The sequence below is a fragment of the Gopherus flavomarginatus genome, chromosome 1 (assembly GCF_025201925.1).
Source record: "Gopherus flavomarginatus isolate rGopFla2 chromosome 1, rGopFla2.mat.asm, whole genome shotgun sequence".
Taxonomy (NCBI): Eukaryota; Metazoa; Chordata; order Testudines; family Testudinidae; genus Gopherus; species Gopherus flavomarginatus.
In genome coordinates this window covers 89,220,558-89,244,833 of record NC_066617.1, presented here as the reverse complement: position 1 = coordinate 89,244,833, position 24,276 = coordinate 89,220,558, and the positions used below count along the sequence as shown (strand labels likewise).

Sequence of the window (24,276 nt, the reverse complement as noted above, 5' to 3'; positions counted from 1 at the left end):
GACATTCTTCCTCCTATGCTGATTGGCTGTTTGCTTCCACCTCTACCAACTCCTCCTTCAGGCTCTTTATTTCAGCCTGACTTCACTTGACCTTCATAACCCTCATCCTTCCCCCTTCTTTTAATGTCCCATCTACTTTCCTTATCTCTCTTTTCAGCTAATCCCCTTCCCACCCACCACCACTACCAAACTAAACAGGCAAAAAAATAAAAGAGAAACAACTAACAGAACAGTTGCCTCTATATTGCATCCATTCCCGCCAACCTTTTGACTATCTTCTCTATTTAGGTTGTAAGCTCTTCAGAGCTGTGTCTGTCTCTTATTCTGTGTTTGTACAGTGTCAATCTTTGCTGGGATCTCCAGGCTCTACAATACTACTACTACTAACAGGATGTAGCTACAAATGAGGGAATATCCTTCAAATAGGAAACATCAATTGCAGAGGCTAATTCGGGCTGACCTGAACATTTATGGTACTAACTGCTGTTACATCCAGTAGGATTTTTTTCAGTGGGCAGTAAGTATAAAAATCAAAAAGTCCTCTCCCCTCAGCTCTTACATATCACTGTCCAAGGGTAGAGAGCTGTGGTCCACAGATTTGAGTCAGCACTTTTCATATCAGTGACTGACCTGGAGATGCTTTGTCATAACTCATGAATACTCTACGTCAGTGGTCGGCAACCTTTCAAAAGTGGTATGCCGAGTCTTCATATATTCACTCTAATTTAAGGTTTCGTGTGCCAGTAATATATTTGAATGTTTTTAGAAGAATGGTACAGAATAGGCCACCTTTCCACAAACAATTGAGGGCTGTTAAAGGGCAATGCCAGGACTATTAACTTGGAAGATTTTGCCACCTATTTAGTCAGCTACAAAATGGTTTGTATCAGGACAAAATAAGCCTTCAAACACAGGAGATCAAAAGACTTCTGGCAGATTTTAAATGGAATGCTCTTTAACAGTGGGCAGCTGTTTGCAGGAACCAGACAGAGAGACTGGAATCTCTGAAGATGCTTGACCTTCCTACTCTACTATCAGAGGTAGTAAGCCTGTAGGTAAGAAAGGCGTGTGTAGACTGTTGTTTTAAAATCCTTTTCTCTAAATCCTTTGTTCCTACTGATAAATAAACAGATTTTTAAAATCCGAAGTACTGTCTGGTCACAGACTCCTGAAGGGGAGCAAAACAAGTACCTAAACTCAGTTAGTCCCATAGGGTAAGCACGATTGATATACAGGGTACTGTAGCCAAAGGCCCAGTGGGAAAGTGGAATTGCAAAATTCCCCACTCTGGAACAGATGAAGGCACAAGGCCTAAGACTTGAGGGGGTGCTCTCAGAGAGACCAAAAATGGGACATAGGTGCAATTAGCCATTTAACTGACACCATCTTCTTCGCTCCTGAGAAGGGCTTTAAATCATGACCTTCAGGAGTGAGAGACAAAGGGAGGAACAATGGTATATTTTATGTTTCTTTAAGGAAGGCTGATAGGAGCCCACATCTCCAGAGGACCATGAACATGACTGATGATTGCAAGGCTCACCCCAGCCTTCCAGATCCTATGAAGTACTGAGACTGCATGATAACCTCAAGGGAGGACATATCCAGAGCCAATCCCTGTGTTATTCTCTTGCAGCCCCAGGCAGAAATGCACTCAAGCCTGAGAGGGATGAGGTGGTTTGTGGGGAAGGAAGATGCCATCAACAGCACCTCTGAAGATGTGCAGCAGTAGCAATGAGAAAGTTAAGTTTCTCCAGTTCCATATACTTGGTATACTACTTTTTCACAGTTTCTTTAGCAGTTTCACCAGTTATTTATTTCTCTGTCATCTATAGTGTTTCTGAAGACATGATATGAAGTGCAGTAATCAACTAGGAAAATTGTTTGATTAACATTAATTTCAACTTTCCATGGATGTAAGTGATCTTCTATGTGATCTCTGATATTTTAAAGAATGTTGCATGTCTTTAAATTTCTTACACTATCTCATATCAGCAACATTTTGATGGGGTGCTATTATGCAACATCCTGCTTATAGAAAAAAAAGGGAAAATGAAAAAAAGATTACCTCATCTTCTGTTTCTGTGTCAATTTGCATTTCTTCAATACTACTGAATTTAGACTGTCCTTGGGATGTTTGTGAAGAATCCAACAACTTTTTCCCATAGTTGATAATAATTAATGCTAGTTCATATTCTTTCCATGAACGCAGTACCTGTTAAACACCTATTAATTAATTTTTTCTTTTACATAACATTTATCTTTTTCCTTCCTTGTTTATAACTGAGAAATATATGAATATTATAACAATATTAGTCAATGACTAAAACTCGCAAGTAATCACAAAGTACAGTGCAATAATACCAAAGTTTACTGATGAGGAATTGTAAGCTTGAATAATTTAGATTGGAATTTTCAAATCTTCCTGTCCAAGTACCTAAATCTGTAGTTATGAATCTCAGTTTATATACCCTCTTTTGCAGGTAAATTTTCAAAGCTGTAGTAGGCACATTGCTGCTTTGAAAATCTGATTTGATATTTACACACTAACCCTTTTCTTCCATTACCAGGTGTTATCTGCATTCCCCAGACAGAAATGAACACCTATAAGATCTCTATCAAGCATTGTTAAAACTACAATACTCACCTGCTGAAGTGAAGAAACAGATTGACAGAGCACGAAGGGTACCCAGAAGTCACCTACTACAGGAGAAGGCTCAATAAAGAAAGTAACAGAACGTCACTAGCTGTCACCTTCGGCCCCCAACTAAAACCTCTCCAGTGCATCATCAAGGATCTACAACATATCCTGAAGAACGATCCCTCACTCTCACACATCTTGGGAGACAGGCCAGTCCTTGCTTACAGACAGCCTCTCAACCTGAAGCAAATACTCATCAGCAACCACACACCACACAACAAACACACTAATGCAGGAACCTATCCTTGCAACAAAGCCCAATGCCAACTCTATCCACATATGTATTCAAGGGACACAATCATAGGACCTAATCACATCAGCCACACCATCAGGGGCTCGTTCACCTGCCCATCTACCAATGTGATATATGCCATTATATGCCAGCAATGTACATTGGCCAAACCGGACAGTCTCTATGCAAAAGAATAAGTGGACACAAATGGGACATCAAGAATTATAACATTCAAAAACCAGTCAGAGAACACTTCAGCCTCTCTGGACATTCAATTACAGACCTAAAAGTCACAATTCTTCAACAAAAAAAAGCCTTCAGAAACAGACTCCAACGAGAAACTGCAGACCTGGAATTAATATGCAAACTGGACACCATTAAAGTAGGCTTGAATAAAGACTGTGAGTGAATGGGTCACTACACAAACTAAAAACTATTTCTCCTTGCTAGTTTTTCCCCTACTGTTACTCACACCTTCTTGTCAACTGTTTGAAATGGGGCATCCTGATTATCACTATAAACATTTTTTCTTCTTCTGCTGATAATAGCCCATCTTAATTGATCAGTCTCATTAGAGTTGGTATGGCAACCCCTATTTTTTCATGTTCTCTGTGTCTATATATCTTCCTACTGTATTTTCAACTGCATGCATTTGATGAAGTGGGTTTTAGCCCACGAAAGCTTATGCCCAATTAAATTTGTGAGTCTCTAAGGTGCCACAAGTACTCCTCGTTCTTTTTGCTGATACTAACTAACATGGCTACCACTCTAAAACTATGTTTCTGTTAGTAGTAAGGCATTAAAAGTCATCTCTGTTAAACTAGATAGGGATATTTCACACTATAAAAATAAACACTCCATTTTATGACCTATTGTACCACAACTAAGATATTTTTTATTTCTAACATGCAGTCCAATAAAGAATAAAATGTAAAGTTTGTGAAATCTAAGTATCGCAAATTACAAATGAAAATGAGGTCACTGATTTCATCCAGTAAGTAACAAATAAATAATAATCTATGCCCTGAACAAATTATTTAATAAAGTTTCTGATTTTTGAAACTTAAACAACAATAAACAGTATTACTAAAACATGCCCGTAAATGGTTTTTATACCACTATTTCTCACTTTAGGCTTTTATTCAAGTGTGCCAAACTTTTCTTAAGGTCAGATCAGTAAGATGAAGGTTTATCTAATTTTTTCATGTTATCTACTGAGCCTTAAGTCTACAGTCCTAAACACAATAAAGTAAATACCTGTGCTGTATAAAAGGAGGAGCAAGCTATCATATGCTGAATACTCTCATAACAACCTGTCTGTTTCCTCTGTAAGGTAGAACTTGGGACTTCTTGCAGGACTGTTAGACACTTGATGAGGATCTGAAAGTACAAAGATTACAATATGAAGCCCTACATCTGAAAAGATTTTCCAGGGTCAGTGCCTAGCAACATATCATCTTGTTATACTTGACTCCAAAACTTAAAAATAGTTTACTGAATATACAGGGTGAGATCCTAGCCCCATTGAAACCAATAGTAAATGTGACCAAACTTTCACTCTAACTCTGCCAAAGGTAATAGATATAAAAGTTATAGATACATGATAGGTATTTCTGCTGTTTTAATTAGTCAGAAATAAAATACTTTATGATGTTGTATGAGATAACATACTCAGAGATAGATATGTTGCAAATTGTTTTGAGCTGGTCAGAAATTTAAAGGAAAAACAAATTGTCACGTAATTATTTTTGTTTTCCAGTCAGCTGTAAACATAAGAGATGGAGTCCCTCCACCCTTGTTTAACAGATATGAAAAGTGCATATTGCTAAATTACTGTCCATTAGAATAAGGATCTGAACACGGAAGCCATGTTTCAATAGGCTGGTTGTGCATTTTGTATGATATCACTGTCAATGACTACCCAACTGAGACATTATCATTAGACAGATACAGTATGTGAATAGAATCCCTCTGCCTTTTCCCAGTTGCTCTCATCCTCACTTTGGTTTTAACACAATTATCTAGCTGTTTAAAGTTATTTAGCTCAGTCTAACCATAAACTGGAATCTATTTTTGTTTTTATTTCTTGATCACGAGTTAGAGAGTCTTTGCTGCCAACAATATGTTTAACTGAATCCTTGAGAAAACTAAATAGTTTTATGCCAAACACAGAAATGGAGGGAAGGGGCTCAAGTAGTCATTCAGTTTTCATTTGGAAGATGCTTACTTTTAGAAAGGAGCTTTGTTTTTAAAAGAAAACATCTCTCCATTGAAAACAATAAGTGAATTATTAAAACTCCATGGGACAAAATTCTAGCTTAAAGAGAGACGATGACTAGGATATCAGAGTCAAGCACTCAAAGAACTGGCAAATACTCTCTTGTTTCCCTCAACACTACTGTTTGTAAATGGAATATAGTTAGAGGTTATGGCCCAGTGGTTTAAATCCACCATAGTACCCAATGAACTCAATGGAATTATTCTGAATTTACACTAGAATATTTGAGAAAAGAATCTAGATTCATGGATTTTAAGCCTGACAGTATTTGACATGCACAGAATAAATAGCTTGTTTATTGCGAAGTTATCAAAAACATTACAAATTTTGCTCTCAATAAGCTCCTACGAAAACATGTCCCACAAATTTGGTTCACCTTCTGTCTACTTCATTATATATTAATTTTTATATTCAGAAGATTTGTACGCAAGCTGAGTCTCTTTTAAATATTCTTACCTGAACTACTGGCACTGAAGCAATCTTGTGATAGATAATCGGAGCAAGGAGACCATAACATTGAACAACAGATTGCAGGGCATAATTTGCATCATTTAACCAATTACTGAGTTCAATCGCCACTACCATTCTCTCACATTCAGCTAGTCTAGCAACCTGTAAATGAACAAACATTTTTATTCAGATGTAAATTCTGTTGTTTAAATTACTTATCTCAGAGGATGGAAGAAGAAAGATATTTTGTGTCTTAAGCAGCAGTATAATTGCTAGATGTCTGAATTTGGAATAAGCATTACAGTGATCCCCGCTAGAAGTATAAGGGAAAGTAGCATTGTTCAGGACTCCAAAGGTAAACTGTGATTTTGAACTAATTGTATCCTTTGACTATAAGCGTACAAAGCTTGGGACTCAACCTCAGTTGCTTTTTACTGAGCAAGGAAAGAGGCTGTGGCCTCAAAAAAATAAAACAGCTTAGCAAAGTAGAAATTTCACATGCTAATCTCTCACATTTAATTGATGGAAAGATATCAACTCCTTTCTTGACCTGACATTTTAGGTCCCAGTTCTGCAGTTCTTGCTCGTGTGTGCAGGTCCAGTGAAGTCATTGATTTGCAGAGGTGAAAGTAAGCCGGCATTGTACGGTATATCAGCAAGAGCCAGTACACCGCCGACCATACCGGCAGGGGGCAGTTTCCTCAGGTCAGCAATTTAAAGGGCCTGGGGATCCTGGCAGCAGCCAGAGCTGGCCCTGCTGCCAGAGCAGCTCCTGGCCCTGCTGCCAGAGCCCTGGGGTAGCAGCAGCAGCTGGGAGCCCCTGGGGCTCTGTCAGGGATTTAAAGGCCCCGGGGCTCTGCTGCGGGAGCGACGGCTGGAGCCCCAGGCCCTTTAAATTGCTGCCAGAGCCCTGGGGCTCTTTCAGTGGTTTAAAGGGCCCAGGGTCCATGCCCTACTGCCTGAGCTACCGCAGAGTAGCCACGGGCCCTTTAAATTGCCGCCCGAGCCCTGGAGCTCCCGGCCGCCTCCACAGCTACCGCTACCATGGTGCTCCAGTGGTGATTTAAAGGGCCCGGGGCTCCCAGCCGCTACTACCACAGCCAGAGCCCTGGGCCCTTTAAATCTCAACTTAAAGGGCCATTGTACAGTATCTCTTTGGAACAAATGGAATCACAGAAGAGTGCTCCTTCCTTAACATTAATCTCATTAATCAACCGCTTCTTCCGGTTGAGGCCCCACCCCTCACTCAGGAATCTGGCATACTGGTAAGTCCTTTAAGTTACTTTCATCTCTGTTGATATGCCTCACATGAGTAGGAGCTACAGGATTGGGTCCTTAGACAAAAGAAGTGCAATGGGACCTGGAACAGAAATAGAGTGAAAGTTGACTTGATATCCCTTTGCACTGCTATCTTCAAGAAGAACGACATCACTCTTTTTGGGAGTAAGAGAGGCAAGAAAGAACTCGGGCTAGTATGCCAAAGGTATCCTATTACAAGTTTAATATTAAAGAAAAAGTACAGGTCAAGTCACAAAAACATTTATAAAGAAAAAATTCTAGTGACATCAAAAGTAGCACAAAATTAACAATGATTTTTGCCTCTTCTTTAGGATTTGATCCAGACCCCACTGCAGCCAATGGAAGTCCTTCCACTGGCTTCAGTGTGCTTTGCCCCTAAATGACAGAATAATTGATCTAGAAACAGCCCTTTTAGCAAAGATACAAAAATATCAGCAAATGTTAACAGACCTTAAAAACACAGAAGATTGTACTTTGAAGGATATCATGCTAATGAAGAATAAGATACACTACAGTACAGTTAATACATTGTAAAATATACCGGGGAATTTAGAGATGCAACTGGTCAAATCAAAAAGGTAAGCTCAAACCCAACATCAGCTTTAAGCCAAACATACTTGTCCATTGTACAGTATCTCTTTGGAACAAATGGAATCACAGAAGAGTGCTCCTTCCTTAACATTAATCTCATTAATAATAAAAATGCTCCTAAGAAAGAGGTGCAAGAGGATTGGAGAAGTCTGAGATACAGCATCAAGACATAATCTACAAAATAGAAAAAAGGCAAAATAATGTTAAAAGTACATAATTACGTTATAGTCATTCCACGTACACATCTACCCTGATATAATGCGACCTGATATAACACGAATTTGGATATAATGCAGTAAAGCAGCACTCCGGGGGAGGGGGGGTTGCGCGCTCTGGTGGATCAAAGCAAGTTCAATATAACTTGGTTTCACCAATAACGCGGTAAGATTTTTTGGCTCCCGAGGACAGCATTATATCGAGGTAGAGGTGTATAAACTGCATAATTTGTGAAAATACAAATTCTAATTATAACATCATAAATCAAAAGTATTAATACAGCTGATGATGATGCAAATGGAGATTCATTTCAATTAACGCTGCCCAGTGATGTCAGCATTGAACTGGGGGGAAAAAAGTCTCCTGCTTTGGTCTGTGCCGGACAGCTAGTACCCCAGGATGGCTTTTCTCATTGTTCCCCCTTTTAACATAGTGATGCTACTGTATTGTCATCTTTTGACAACTTGGAAGTTATTTCAAGGACGTAACAGGCTATTTACTTTTTAATCGGTTTCTTCTTCTACGGCTGTTTATTATTATTATTTTGTGTTGTGGTAGCGCCTAAAGCACAGGTGGGCAAACTTTTTGGTCCAAAGGCCATATCTGGGTATGGAAATTGTATGGCAGGCCATGAATGCTCACAAAATTGGGGCTGAGGTGTAGGAGGGAGTGAGAGTTCTGGTTGTGGGTGCGGGCTCTGGGGTGGAGCCAGAAAAGAGGAGTTCAGGGTGCAGGAGGAGGCTCTGGGCTGGGGAAGGGGGTTGGAGTACAGGGGGAGAGGGATCTGGTTGGAGGTGCAGGCTCTGAGGTGGGACTGGGGATGAGGGATTGGGGTGTAGGAGGGTGCTCCACGCTGGAGTGCAGGAGTGGGGCAAGCCAGACCCCACTCACCAGCGGGAGTTCGAGGGCCAGATTAAATTGGCTGGTGGGCTGGATGTGGCCCTTGGGCCATAGTCTTCCCACCCCTTGCCTAAAAGGTCTATTCAGGGATCGGGGCCCACTGTGCTAGCCATTGTACATATGTGCACAATGAAACCACTGTTCCTACACGAAAGAATTAATTGAGTATTTTCCTTTTTCTTGTTGATGTTTTGGGGCAAAATTCTCAATACAGTATTTCTGTGCTTTTTCCAGAGGATTTCTTCTTTTTTAAATTCTTAGCCTGATAGCTTCTAACTGGCATTTTTATGCTGTAAAGAGTAAATTCTACGCCTTCCTTCACTGATTATGTTTCCCATAACAGTGGTTCTCAACCAGGGGTATGTGTACCCTACGGGTACACATGGGTCTTTCAGGGGGTACATCAACTCATCTGGATATTTGCTAAGTTTTACAACAGGCTACATAAAAAGCCCTAGCAGATTCAACACAAACTAAAATTTCATACACACAATGACTTGTTTATGCTGCTCTGTATCCTATACAGTACAATATTTATAGTCCACTTGATTTATTTTATAATTATATGGTAAATATGAGAACATAAGCACTTTTTCAGGAACAGTGAACTGTAACACTTCTGTATTTTTATGTCTGATTTTGTAAGCAAACAGTTTTTAAGTGAGGTGAAACTTGGGATACACAAGACAAATCAGACTCCTGAAAGGGGTACAGTAGTCTGGAAAGGTTTAGAACCACTGCCCTATAAGAAAGCTGAAAATAAAGGAAGGAAGGTCTGTAGACTTGTTCGCATAGCTGACTTTACCTGATGTCAACAGGAATTAATGGTGCAAAGCTTGGGTGTTTTTCTTTCCTTTCAACCCCTTCTGCAGTCTCCACTAGTCATTACTGCTTTTAATAAAGTTGAATTAGCCAATCAGAGATCTAAGGCTAAACAAATTGAAACAGGCTGACTTTAAGATTTAAGGGACGGACCCTATCCTCATTTAAGTCAATGAGTGAATTTCTATTAATTTAAATTGGAGTTGGATCTGAAACTGAGGGAGAAGCAACTATCTAGAAAGCATTTGACCAGGTATTCAAAATCTACACTCTACAGCTGATTCATATAACTCAAAGTTGGATAAAGTTTCACCAAAGATATTAGATTTGGAACAAAAAAACATTAAGTGTTTAGGAAAAAATAAGTAAGATTTAGAAAAAATATATTGCAAAAACAGTGCAAAATGGGAGTACTATGGGCCTGTTCAGGTCCCAAAATCTCTTAATAAGGATTTAAATTAAATAATGATGCTTTGTACTTCACAAAAATAAGCTTATGAAATAATATGTTTTAATATGAGACTATTAGATACTCTTGAATCTTTGGAAAGGAAGGAGTCTTGCCATGTGTGACCCCCAATTATTTTTTCAAATAATATTTTGTATACCTTTCTAATTTCCCTAATTTATAGCATTGTCTCCTCTATAGGAATCAGCTACAATACTACAGCGACTCTCGTCTTGCTATGAAAGTGGGAATGTATTATGATTACAGTATGAAGAAGGAAGAGCAATATATGTTTTTAGAAAAAGGTATTTTTCTTTTTCTTAATAACCTTCATGCTCTGAATTCTTGTCATTAGGCTTTTAATGTTCTTGGTTGTTTCTGGCAAATTATAAATATTTTATTCATATTTCATTTCAATAGTGAAGCCAAAGTTTTCCAGTTAACACAATAATGTCAAAAAGAAGCTCAGTTAAAAGAAGATGAGGATGTATACTAGATGTTTTGGATAAATGTTCGTTCATCTATCAACAGTCAACATACATTTGATTGTACATTGATTTCTTTTTTGTATATTACTTTATACATCAAAATGCAATGTGTCTTTTCCTCTTATCTTTTCCTTACAGGTTTGCTTTCTTTTGTGACTGTACCTATGGTGTTTTAATGGACTGTTGAGTTAAAACTTTTGTAATTATGAAAACCTTAAAATACTTATTTCCGTGTTTTCCTTTAATCACAATTATATAGTTGGAATTTTATTTATTTTTAGGTAGCATAATTTTTAAAGGATTACTCCTAAAATATCTTTGTACATTAAAAATGTATTGGCAGATTTTTTAATGAATCAAAAACAATTTGCAAATATCCACTCATTTTGAGTGCCTCATTTGACACCAGAGACTTGGCTTTCAGCATTTCTTGAGCCCCTGTTGCTCCCATTAATTTCAATTGGAATTGTAAGTGCTCAGACTTAAGGCTACGATTTTGTCATGGAGGTCACAGAATCTGTGACTCCCAAAGACCTCCATGACTTCAGCCCTGGCAGTCCCCCAAGCTCCAAGCCTCTGTGGGCAGCAGGAATACCCCACAGCTCCCCAGCCACTGCGAAGGGCAGGGGGACCCCCGCAGCTTCCCATCATGGTGGTGGCAGGGGGATCCCCGCAGCTCCCTGCCACCACAGAGAGGGCAGGGGGACCCTGCATCTCTGAGCCCCCACAGGTGCTGGAGGCCCCAGAGCTCCCAGCTACTCCTGCAGCAGCCGAGCCCCTTCCCATTTTATCATGGATGTTTTTAGTAAAAGTCATGAACAGGTCACAGGCAATAAAGCCCCCTGACTTTTACTAAAAATACCCATGACAAAATCTTAGCCTTATTCACACCTCTAGAAGTCTAGATCCAGGTTCCTCGTGCTTGGCATCAGAAAATGAGACAAACAAAATTAATGAACATTTCCTAAAAATTTAACCTGTCTTGACTGGGAAAACACCATTACACAGGGAAAACATGCAAATACTAGAGATACTATTTATAATGAAAACTCTGTGCTAATTTCATGATGCTATATATTTTTGTATGACAAAGTTAAAAATCATGATTTATTTTTAGAATATCTTTCATGCTAGGAGTATCAGCACAATTTCACAGCCTGTTACTCTACAAAACAAAATGGAACACATTTACGGCTGATTGCTATTTAAAAATCATTTTTGCCAATTACCTGTTCTGAGATATAGTCAAATTGTTGCTTGCAGAAATAACTGCTGGATCAGCAGATGGTGTTGAAGGAGGCAAGACAAAATAGTCCCACAGTGGTGAAAATGCTTTTTTGGCTAATGTATAGTTATCTGTCTGATAGGCAATCTACAAGAAAAGCATAGTTTTGAAATAACATGATTTTTATACTAAAAGTTGTTAGCAAGTATTATCATTATGAACGTGTTCATTCAAATAAAGCTGTTGACTTTCCTTGTTGTTTACATGGCCATACCAAGTCAATTCTGACTACAGTAATAAGCAAGGTTTTAACTCTTGTAATGCTATCCCCTTCCTACATTTCATGGAAGTTTATAACATTTGTGAGAATACTATCAGAACCATATCTGAGTAAAATAAATATAACATCCATTTGATTCTGCTAGAATTTGTAGGACTTGAGTTTCAGCACTAGCATCAGAAAGGGTTGAATAAGGCCTTGGTCATTCCCCTGTGTGGAAATCATGCACGTGTTACTACAGTTTGCGTAGCTGTACTAACTCCTTTTGGGTTTCCTCTACAATTGCTACTACTGTATCAGCCACATTGCCACGGATGAGTGGATGCAAATGGAGCCACACAAATGGGCGGTCATTCACATGCACAGCTCTTGCCTCTACAGGTCTAGGGTAACCTTTCTGACAGCTTTCCAAAATCAACAGGGCTGCAAGGTTTCACCCTTTGTCCAATATGCAGGTCCCTCAAATTCCTCCTTGTTGATGAGACAATTTATAAGAAGTATAAAGAAGGTGCCTCACAGAGTTTTCCTGAAACCTGTTGCTGGTTTCTCCTTTGGAGGGGTTGGATTTGGCTCCTAGAAGTTTAATCAAATCTTTAATCCCCAATCCTCAGAGAGTCCCATGAGGATGCAGGGCCGGTGCAAGGATGTTTCGCGCCCCAGGCAAAACTTCCACCTTGCACCCACCCCCGTCCCCAAACCCTCTCCCTGAGGCGCCCCTCCACCCCCACAGCAGCTCCCACCTTCGGCCCTGAAGTGCCCCCCCTGCAGCAGCTCCCCATCCCCCACCCTCCACCTTGAGGACCCCCCGACCCAGCTCACCCCTGCTCTGCGCACAAGCATGAGCGCCCTGAGCACGCTGTCGCTGCTTCATTTCTCTCGCCTCCCAAGCTTGCGACGCCAATCAGCATGCTCGGGGAGGAGGCGGGGCAGGGGTGAGCTGGGGGGGAGAGTTCCCCTGCGGGCCGCCCCCTGGCTTACTTGCTGCAGGCAGCCCTCCCCGCATTCCCCTGCCCCAGCTCCCTCCGCCTAAATGCCGAAGAAAATGCCTCCTCCCAAATCCTAGTGCCCTAGGCAACCGCCTAGATCACCTAAATGGTTGTTACGGCTCTGTGAGGATGATCTCCTGCTGTTGACCTGAACCCCAAAAAGCACAAGGAAAGAGGAGAATGCTAAGAAAAAAAACACAAGAGACTAAAAAGGGATTAAACAGGAAGTGACCAACATAGAAAAAAGAAAGAAAAGGATAAGAGACCTAGTCCAAAAACATCTTCCCCCTTCAGATGGTCCCACATTATTTTTGAAGTAAGAATTAGTAAGAGTGCTAAAGTCTGTCATTTATTGTTTTAAAGTTGTGATTTGTCCTAATTATGTTTGTAGGCAAGTCCTGAAATTTTGTCTTGGAACCTGACTAAAATAATGTTTGGAACCACCATTCACAGGGACAGAAACAAATCTTGAATCAAATTAAAAACATTAATCTATTCATTAAAAATCCAGTCTACCTGAGTCAGGTATGCTCGAGCAGTAGTAGCAGAAAGTGGTGGATAAGCAAGGATTGGTTTAGTTGTTTCCCCTATGGCATCACCAATAAGCTTTCCATCCGAGGAATATGCTGCAACTGCAAATATGTACTTTTCATTGGGATCTAAGCCTTTTATTTCCAAAAGGCTTTTTCCATCAGCTGGTATCTGTTAACAAAAATATTTCTAATTATGTGCATTGCATATAACAAAAAGTAAACAAAATACAGTAAACCTTTATTGTAATACCTTTTGTTTCTTTATTAATCACTTTCATATAATCAAAGTTACAACCTATCAAATTCACTGATCAAGGAATGTACTTAGCCTATAAAATATGTGAAGTTTCCATGGCAGGTGTCGGAATGTTATGATCAGATTATGATAGTGTACTTGGAGAGACTGGTAAGGCAGATAACCTACAAGTTTGCTTTCTTGAAAGCAGAAAGAAAAAAGTCTTAGGCCCTTCTGGAGAGTGGCTGAGTACACAGAGAAGAGCTAAGTATACAGCCTAAAAGAGTTCAAGTTCTCTCCCCCAAAGAGTATAGAGACCTTCATGTTTGAATGTGACAGCTACAGAGGAATGACACCTTCAAATCTCCAAGAGTGGGGTGAAAATAAATCTAAGGTAATATCCTTTAAAAAAGGAAATATAGCTCCATCTCTATTTTTACTTAATAAAAATATTAAAAGAACCACCCTTATTTGTTTCTCAAATCTGTTTTAAATTTCTCTTTTTCCATTTCTATATTCTTGTAAGCAGCTAGTGGCAGAAACTGTAAACAAATGTTACATTTTCATCTGTTTTATTCTTTATTTTGTAGAGACTTCCTTTAAGAAAACTACTATAGTAAAAAGGGACTCTAATGTAACCATCTTGGAAGCATTCTACTCATTATTCCAAAAGAGTTGAAGGTAGAGTGTCTTAAGACCTGCAGAACTTAAAACACTTGATATAAAGATCAAAAGTATACCAAAGATTTGGCCTACTAGCTGATTAGATACAGATGAGGAAGGGGGAAGATGATAGATACATACTCCAGTGAAAGCCCTATTGTGATTCATTCAGTGAGGGAGACTGACTTGCACAGGTTTTACCTTGATCTTACCTCTTCTCCTGCATTTGGAAGATGATGATTATTTAATCTTACTTTTAAATTGCTTCCTGCTGTTACGCAGCCCAAAATACTGTACCATGAAACCTTTTGAGAAAAAGACAACTTAAATATTTGATATCTACTATCATCTCAAATGTATTAAAATTTACTGTGAGAAGCAATATTGTCTAATGAAGAATTTATGACATTTTCTGAATAAGAATAAGGGCTTTAAAGTGAATGTAGTTATTATGAAAGTTGTTAGATTAATGGAACTAGAAAATGACTCCAGTTTAGTCAGAAAGCAGGTACAAAATCACACAGTGACTAAGGCTATGTCTACTCTACAAGCAAGTGGTGTGATTCCCCTGCTCACACACACATACTCACACTAGCTAAATGAGAGTTAGCACGAGCACTAGTAGTGTAGCTGCAACAGCATGGGCAGTGACAGCAGAGGCTTGGCTTAGCCATGCCACATACAAACCCATCTGACACCGATGGGTATGTACTTGGCATGGTTAAGCTGTGTCTCTGCTGCCACTTCAATGCTACTGTGGCTCTACTGTTATTTATACTTGTGCTAGCTTGATAAGAGCTAACAGGAGTATGTGTACGCAAGCAGGGGAATCAGACCCCCTAGCTCAAAGTATAGACATAGCCAAATATGTACACTGCTGCTCTACTCTCTCCAATGAGGTTCAAACATGACCCAAGGGGACCATCTCTACAGGTCAGAGTTAGCTTTTCATGCCTACTCATTCAGTCCTTTGATTAAACTGCCAATAAATGTGCCATTTGTGATGTTGGTTTTAATGATGTGGACACCTGGGCCCTGACCCAGCAAATTACTTAGACAAGCGAGCATGTGAGGACTGGACCTTATCCAAAGCCCACTGAAGTCTATACAAAAACTCACATTGACTTAAACAGATGTTGAAATAGGCCCATTAACTTCAATACAGTTATTTACATACTTAAAATTAAGCTTGTGGTTAAATGCTCTACTGGATAAAGACATTGTCCACTAAAAAATGGATCACCTCAGTTTACATACAGTAGGCCTGTAAGGAGGCGCCCTGGCTCCCCGCCGCGCCTGAAAGGGACGAGCCAGAGCAGGTGCCTCAGTGGGCGGAGTCAGCACTGCCTGTCCATGCCCCCCGGAAGTCAAGGGGCGGGACAGGAAGTATAAAAGCCCGGCCCCAGCGCACAGTTGGGAGCAGGCTGCCGGAGAGGACAGACGCTGGTGCCCGGGCTCCCGCTGGGCCCAGCCTGCCCCGCGCCCACTACCCAGAGGAGTGCTGGCCTGACCTGCCCCATGCCCACTACCCAGAGGAGCGCTGGCTGGACTTGCCTCAGACTCGGTACCCGGAGGAACGTCGGCCTGACCTGCCGTGTGCCCGATACCCCGAGGAGTGGCCTGAGCTTCCCCACGACCAGTACCCGGAGGAGCCCATGGTCTGGGACCCCCCAGATGATGCCGGCAAGGACCAGGTACCCAGAGAGGGGGAGGTTGGAAGTGGCTTGGGGGTAGCCGACCCTGGTTTGGCTCCTGAAGAGCCCGAACCCATGTCAGTGTGTTGCGGCCAGGATCCCCACTGACCGCAGCGGGTCTTGACCGCTGCTAGGGCCCCGGGCTGGAACGCAGTGGAGTGGGAGGGCCTACGTTCCCCCAGCCACCCGTAACCGGGTGGCAGACTCCCCCTCTTCCCGCCTATTGCCACTGCTCTGTCCTGATCCAGAGGGCCAGAGCTAACTAGACTTGTGTTTGGTGCCCCACCCGGATCAAGGGCTGGGCCCCTTTGACTTTGCCACTGCTCTGCCCTGATCCAAAGGGCCAGGGCTAACTAGAACTTTTACTGCCCTGCCCTGCCAAGGGCCTGGGCTGATACTGTGTTTGCTCAGCCCCTGCTAGAGGCCTGAGCTTGAACTGCTACTGCCCTGCCCTGCCCAGGGGCTGGGGCTTATTTACTTTGAGAGCCCCGACCCCGGCTAGAGGGCCGGGGCTCTACCTTGTTTGCAGACCCTGTACCCCCCCTCAACACCTGCGGAGGGGCTAAGCCTACCCGGACTGCGGCGTGCTAGGAGGCGCCCTGGCTCCCCGCCGCGCCTGAGAGGGACGAGCCCCGACACGACCGGCTTACAAGGCCTATGAACAGGCTACAGAGAAGACCGAATTCAAATCCATAATCTAAACATCATGTAATTATGTTGGCATGACTCAGACTTATTTTGTTTCTCTACATTGCGAGACACTATGTTATTTTGTAAAAACAAATAATAGAACTTAAGAAAGAACATGACTCCATACATCAATACTAAATAATCAAACTCACAATAATTGAGGGCAAAATTCTGATATCCTTACTCCTGCTGAATAGTTCATGTATGGTCACACTGAAATCAATGATTCCACTTGTAAAGTAAGATGCTACTTGACATGAGTATCAGAACCTGTCTCTTAATATTACAACTTAATTAAACTGGTGACAGTTTCCTTTAAAGTTTCACACAAGAATGTACCCTTTTTGTTTTAGGTTATGTTGCACCTTTCTTTACAAAATCCAACAAAATGAGTGGCTACATCTTCACTGTAAATATGCACAATCATGAACACACCAAACTAAAATTCTCAATAGATATAATTTTACCTGTTCTTATAATTTGCATTTTTGACTTAACAATTAACTAATTATCATTAAACAATCGGTTCATTTTCAAACAAACAAATATAAAGTGAAATATAGCACTTTTTTCATGAAATGAAACCATTTTTTAATTAATAAGGGAATATATTTGGAGTTGTTTTGATTTTCACTGCAAGAAATTTATGCACCTTTATTTAAATGTAATTTAGGAGAGTATGTAATTTTAATTAAGAAGGATTTTTTTTTAAATCTCTCTGATGTCAATTTAACATATACATGTACTTTCAGGGAGAAAAAACGGCTCCTGGAAAAGGTCTGTTCTTGAACAAAGGATAGAAAAAAATTAACATATTGCACCATCTAGTGGAGAACACCTTATAAGATCTGTTAAAAATTTACTAGGCCATATATTAAACAAAGTGGAATAAATACCCATACTAATTACAAAATGTTAAATATTGGACACTTTAACTAGGTTTAAAACTTTTAAAAAAATATTATTTAGGGCATAAATGGAAAGATATTGTCCCACAGTGAATTCAAGGTTTCAATTCAGTCAATTGGTCATAATAAATATACAGTCTGAAAACACTATTTCCAGAATTTTGTTTATAACTCTGAACAGAAATTGAGTCCTCACCATTTCTATACACAACATGAACATGTTTGAAAAGATTTACTATTAAAATTCATCTCTTGAGAAAACTACAGATAGTGTCTATTTTCTACACCAAATTGAAGTGTGCATAGTGTCTGTTTAGCAGAAGGATTAGTCTTTGACAGGTAGCATAAACGGATGATATATAGCAGTAATAGAAGAGAACAGACCACAGGAAAAGAAATGTTGCAGGTAAATGTGAAGGTCACAACAGTGAGTCACCAGTGACTCACAGAGATGAGAATTTAGAATGTATTCAGTTAAAACAACATAATATACCTAAGAACGATAAAGAGCACAGTGATAAATATGGTGTTGCTGAATCAACTTTCTTCACTGCCACTTATAGTTTCACATCTTTCTTATGGAGTTGTTATGAAGAGCATTACCTGAACATCTGAGGTGAATGGAGCTGGTTTAAATGTCATGGAGCAATGTGATCTGGAAAGCAACAGAGGAGGAGGGGGGATTCTATTTTTCTTGCTAGTCATAGCTTGTTTCAGACTGGAGTACAATGCATTTTGTTCAGCTTCAACCTTCTGAATTAAAGCTAATGCTTCCTATGATGAAAAATATGAATAGAAGAGAAAATCAAGGTGAAAAACCAAACAGAAAAGAAAAATCAAAACACATTTGCAAAATATCTCCAAAATTAATATTATAGTATGATAAAGTGCTCCACAATGCTGAGGCCCCGCATAGTGCCCCATGCATTAGTTATAACCTGGGTTTAGGATTAGAGAGCTGTAAATGGTGAATGGGACATTGTTTAAGCCCTCTGTGCTAAACTGAATTTCACAATATACAACAACAGGAATGCAGGGCTCTTTGATGAGTCACCCAAACTCAGGTGTTATAACGGTAGAGAAAGATGAGAGTAATTACTATTGGTGCTGATTAAAATTAATGCTGGCAGGCAACTCGTTAGCTCCAGTCAAGACATAAAAGGGATCAAACTCCTGCTCTCTGAGAGAAGTGGAGAGCTAACTCGGAGAAGCTTCTGAGAGGAAACTTTAGGAACAGCCATGGTTGGAAAGGAAGCTTAGGTTGTTGCCCCCTGTTCCTCACTTTATCTCACTGAGTGGGATACTGATAGGACTGGCAGTGAAATAGCTCAGAAAAAAGATGAGAGTGTGGAAGAGAACATGCATGAGAATGCAGGACTGAGCCCCTCCTCCTCTTCCATGGGTCCTCTGCTTCCCATTGGCCAGGAAGTGGGGAAGGAAGGTGGTTGAGAGCTGACTGCCCCGCTTTCCCTCTTTCTCCATTAATTTAAACCTCTTCTCGGGTTTTGGGGGCCTTTTGTCCACTTTCGCTACGTCACCCTCCTTCCCTGTAGATGTAACACAGGAGCTGTGTTTTAAGGATGTTGCAGGTCTAACCTAATGCCTGTTTGGGGATTAGGAAGGATTTTTTCCCATTGGGCCAAAGTGGCAGATGTGCTGTGGGATTTTTCATCTTCCTTACAGAACATGGAGGCACAGTCAGGATAAAAGGAGTAGGTCTTGGAAATTCAATAGTAGGAGTTTTTTTTTGAAAAAATGGTTACTCACTTTCTTGTAACTGTTGTTCTTCGATATGTGTTGCTCATATCCATTTCAGTTAGGTGTGCGCACGCCGTGTGCAAAGTCATCAGAATTTTTTTCCCCTAGCAGCACCCATCAGGTCAGCTGTGAAGCCCCCTGAAGTCATGCCTTCATGGAGCTCAAATATGACCCTGCTGACCCTGTGCCTCCTCAGTTCCTTCTTGCCAACTACTCCGACAGAGGGGAAGGTGGGTGGGTTTGGAATGGATATGAGAAACACAGCTCAAAGAACAACAGCTATGAGAAGGTGAGTAACCATATTTTCTTCTTTGAGTGCTTGCTCATATCGATTCCAGATAGGTGACTACCAACTCCTACCTTGGAGGTGGGTCGGAGTTATGGAATGACAGACCGGAGCACTGCTCTGCTGAAGGCTGCATCATCTCTAGCATGCTGGGTTATAGTGTAATGAGCAGCAAATGTGTGCATCGAGGACCACATTGCTGCCCTGGAGATTTCCTGAATTGGCACATGGGCCAGGAACGCTGCCGATGAGGCCTGCACCCTCGTGGAATGGGTCATGAGAGCCAGGGTTGGAACGTTGGCTAATTCATAGCAAGTGTGGGTGCAGGAGGTAATCCATGATGAGATCCTCTGCGACAAGACCGGGAGACCTTTCATATGGTCTGCTATTGCCACAAATAGCTGGCTGGACTTTTGGAATGGCTGCGTGCATTTGATGTAAAAAGCAAGCACTCGTTCAACGTCCAGAGAGCGGAGCCATTGCTCTTGGCTGGTTGCATGAGGTTTAGGGTAAAAAACAAGCAGGAAAATGTCCTAGTTGGAATGAAATCGGGACACAACCTTTGGAAGGAAAGCCGGGTGAGGTCTGAGCTGCACCTTGTCCTTGAAGAAGACCATGTATGGAGGATCAGAGGTGAGTGTCTTGAGCTCCGAGACCCTTCTTGCCAAAGTAATGGCAACCAGAAAAGCAATCTTCCATGATAGATACAGGACTGAGCAAGTTGCCAACAGTTCAGACAGAGGTCCCATGAGTTTGGAAAGAATCAGGTTGAGGTCCCATGCAGAGATTGGCTATCAAACCTGAGAGTGCAGGCACTCCAGGCCCTTGAGGAAGCAGCTTACCATGGGGTTGGTGAAGACGGAGTGCCCGGCCACTCCCGGGTGGAATACAGAGATAGCTGCCAGGTGAACCTTGATGGAAGAAGACCTTGCAGCATGAGTTACAACAAGTACTCCAGGATGACAAGATTGGGAGCCTGCAACGGTGGAGTACAGCCCTGGGAGCACCAGATCGCACGCCACTTCCACTTTGTCAGATAAGTGGCCCTAGTGGAGAGCTTCCTGCTACCAAGAAGAACTTCCCTGACCAATTCCGAGCACATGAGCTCAATGGAGGTTAGCCATGAAGCTTCCAGGCCATGAGGTGGAGAGACTGGAGGTCTGGGTGACGAAGGCTACCATGGTCCTGGGTAATCATGCCTGAGAGCAGTGGTAGCATGATTGGGGTGTCTATCAAGAGGCCCAGGAGCGTGGTGTACCAGTGTTGGTGTGGCCACACCGGAGCCACCAAGATGACCGCCGCCTTGTCCCTGAAGACTTTGAGCAGGACTTTGTGTACAAGAGGAAACGATGGGAATACATACATGAGATGATCTGACCATGGGAGGAGGAAGGCATCTGCGAGGGAGCCCTGGCTGTGGTTCCAGAAGGAGCAGAACCTTGGGCACTTTCCATTATTCTGAGTAGCGAGGAGCTCAATATGGGGAGTTCTCCACCTCTGGAAGAGGGTGAGGATGACATCCGGCCGGATGGAACACTCGTGGTTGCGGAACAATCTGTTGAGGTAGTCCACCAGTTCATTCTGTGATCCTGGGAGATAGGTCGCCTCCAAATGGATAGAGTAGGCTATGCAGAACTCCCACAGCTGGAGGGCTTCCCAACAGAGGGGAGAGGAATGGGTGCCACCCTGATTGTTTATGTAAAACATTGCATTTGTGTTGTCCATCATGACTCCTACACATTGACCCCTTCAGTAGGCTTGGAAGGTCTGGCACACTAATCGAATCACTCTCAGCTCCTTAATGTTGATGTGGAGTGAGAGCTCATCTTGAGACCAGGGGCCCTGTGTCTGAAGGTCCCACATGTGCACGCCCCAACCCAGCACAGACACGTCCGTTACCAGGGACAGGGAGAGCTGAGGTCTGTGAAAGGGGACTCCCTTGCACATGTCTTGTTGGTTGAGCCACCAGCCTAGGGACTAGAGGATGTGACCCAGAAGAGTGACTACAGAGTCCAGACTGTTTCATCCCGGGCAGTATGCTGACATGAGCCCAATTTGGAGAGGTCTGGGACGCATCCTGGCATGCCGAACCATGTATGTACAAGATGCCATGTGACCGAGTAATTTCAGGCCGGTCCTCACTCTCGTGGTAGGGTACTGAGACCTTGTACGGTGTCTGAGATCATTAGAAAATGGGTCTCTGGCAGGAATGCTCTGGCACGACCCGAGTCCAGTACTGCCCTGACAAACTCTATCCTTTGCATTGGTATCAGGGTTGACCTGCTCTCGTTGAGAAGAAGGCCCAACCTGTTGAACGTGGACCTCACGATACATATCTGCACTTCTACCTGGTCCCTGGAGTGCCCCCAGAGTAGTCAGTCATCAAGGTACTGATACACCTGCACCTGCCTCCAGCGAAGGAAGGCAGCAATGATCGACATGCACTTGGTGAACACCCAAGGGGCTGTGGACAGGTCAAAGAGGAGAACCGTAAACTGAAAGTGGTTGCGACTGACCATAAACCTGAGGTATCATTTGTGAACAGGACATATGGATATTTGAAAGTACATGTCCTTGAGATTGAGGGCCGCGTACCAGTCTCCCAGATCTAGAGAGGGAATGATCGAGTTCAGGGAGACCATGCGGAACATCGGCTTCACCATGAATCTGCTGAGGATCCACAGATCTAGATTGAGTCTGAGACCCCCTTTGGTTTTGGGAATTAGGAAATAATGGGAGTAGAATCCCTTGCCCCTTAGCTCCTGAGGAACCTCCTCCACTGCCCCTGTGACAAGGAGCATTTGCATCTCCTGGATAAGGAGTTGCTTGTGAGAAGGGTCCCTGGAGAGGGACAGGGAAGGGGAGTGGGAGGGAGGAAAGGAGCAGAACTGGAGAGAATAACTCTCTTCTACCGTGTGAAAAACCCAGCAGCCTGATGTTATTTGGACCAAGCATGGTAGAAGTGGGATAGATGGTTCAGAAAACAGGGTTGAGGATCCAGTCCATAGTCTGGCACACCGTCCCCGGGTGCACCTTCAAAAGGCCTGCTTGGAGCCTGAAGAGTTGCGTGCCTGGCCCGGAACTGGCGAGGGCTGGGACGGCTTCCGTCTGCCATTCCTACCGCACTTCCTAGAAAAGTCCTGTCTAGGACACAGTTGGTAGGGATGTTGAGAGGGCAGTGATTTAAAATGTTTCCGCTGAGTAGCTGGGGTGTGCACCCCCAGCAACTTCAGTGTAGCCCTTGAGTCTTTTAGGCTATTCAGACTGGAGTCACTTTGCTCCACAAATAATCCTGCCCCATAAAAGGGCAGGTCCTGGAGGGTCTGCTGAACCTCAGGAGGCAGACCCGAGGCCTGCAGCCATGAGCTCCTCCTCATTGCCAAGCCTGAGGACAAAGTGTGCACCGCTGAGTCCACAGCATCCAGTGAGGCCTGTAAAGAGAGGTCCGTGCCAGTGCCTTGACCTCCTCAACAACAGCCCCAAAACTGTCCGAGGGTAACAGCTCCATAAATTTCAGCATGGAGTTCCAGGAGTTGAAGCTGTATCTGCTCAGGATTGCCTGCTGTTTAGCAATCCTGAGCTGTAAGCCCCCTGTGGAATAGCCTTCCTGCCAAAAAGGTCAAGTCTTTTATAGTCCTTGCTGCCCGTGCCTCTCACTTTCATTCACCAACAACACTATCAAGGAGCAAGGCTGTGGGTGGGTGTACAAATACTCGTACTCCTTAGAGGGGACAAAGTATCTCCTTTCTATACCTTTGGCTGTGGGGGGAAAATGGAGGCTGGGGTCTGCCACAAGACCTTTAAGTTGACTGGATGGTCTTGATAAGTTGCAGGGCCACTCTGGATGGACTTTCTGGGGCCAGTACAGTCAACTATTGGGTCTTTTTATTCCACCACCTCCTCGGCCAGTAGGCCCATATTGTGCGCCACCCTGCGCAGTAGGTCCTGGTGGGCACGACTGTCTATGGGTGGTAGCCCTAAAGTAAAATTCCCTGCCATTGCCTTGTCTGGAGAGGATGATGAGGAAGCAAGCGGGGGAACAGGATCGTCCTGGACCTCCTGGTCCATTGGGACCTTCTGCCCAGCCTCCTGTTCCAAGTCAATTATCCCCAGATCCGCTGTAGGAGCAGGGGCTGGCTCCAGGGGAGGCACAGAGGCCGGAGTCCCCCCCCTCAGCACCTGTGGGATCAGAGCAGCTGGCTGAGGCCACTGGCAACCCGGTCTCGGATACCACCGACCAGGAGCCCTTGGACAAGGTACCCTGAGTATGATGATATGCCCAGGGGTTCCAAAAGGGCCACTGTGCCAGCCCCTGCCATTGCGCCAGCCATGGCATTGTGCCCACATTGGGGCATCTATTTACCAGTGGGTGCCGGTGCGAGTATCTGGACACCGCCCAAATCCGAAAATGAGGACTGAGATCTCAACAGCCATTGTGGTGCCAAGCGAAGCTGGGTTGGTGAGCAGTGCCACGAGGATGTGAAGCAGTGCTGAGATCCAGAGTAGCTCCAGGAAGACAACCAGTGCCAAGAACTCAATCAGTGCTGTGATGACTGGTGCCAAGAACAGGACCTCCACTGAGTTGGGGACCTGGGT

At 42.9% G+C, this 24,276-nt stretch overlaps 1 protein-coding gene across 1 annotated transcript in view; it reads right to left on the bottom strand.

The window, feature by feature from the left end:
- The window catches only part of CFAP54 (cilia and flagella associated protein 54), a 191,924-nt gene that overhangs the window by 98,418 nt on the left and 69,230 nt on the right, over nucleotides 1-24,276 (bottom strand). Inside the window, exons 21-28 of the mRNA XM_050935964.1 lie at nucleotides 18,240-18,410; nucleotides 14,557-14,649; nucleotides 13,430-13,615; nucleotides 11,652-11,794; nucleotides 7,575-7,722; nucleotides 5,665-5,820; nucleotides 4,188-4,310; nucleotides 2,066-2,212 (exon numbers count right to left, since the gene is read on the bottom strand). Of these exons, the coding sequence (XP_050791921.1) occupies nucleotides 2,066-2,212; nucleotides 4,188-4,310; nucleotides 5,665-5,820; nucleotides 7,575-7,722; nucleotides 11,652-11,794; nucleotides 13,430-13,615; nucleotides 14,557-14,649; nucleotides 18,240-18,410 (1,167 nt within the window). The remainder of the gene's footprint in view (nucleotides 1-2,065; nucleotides 2,213-4,187; nucleotides 4,311-5,664; nucleotides 5,821-7,574; nucleotides 7,723-11,651; nucleotides 11,795-13,429; nucleotides 13,616-14,556; nucleotides 14,650-18,239; nucleotides 18,411-24,276) is intronic.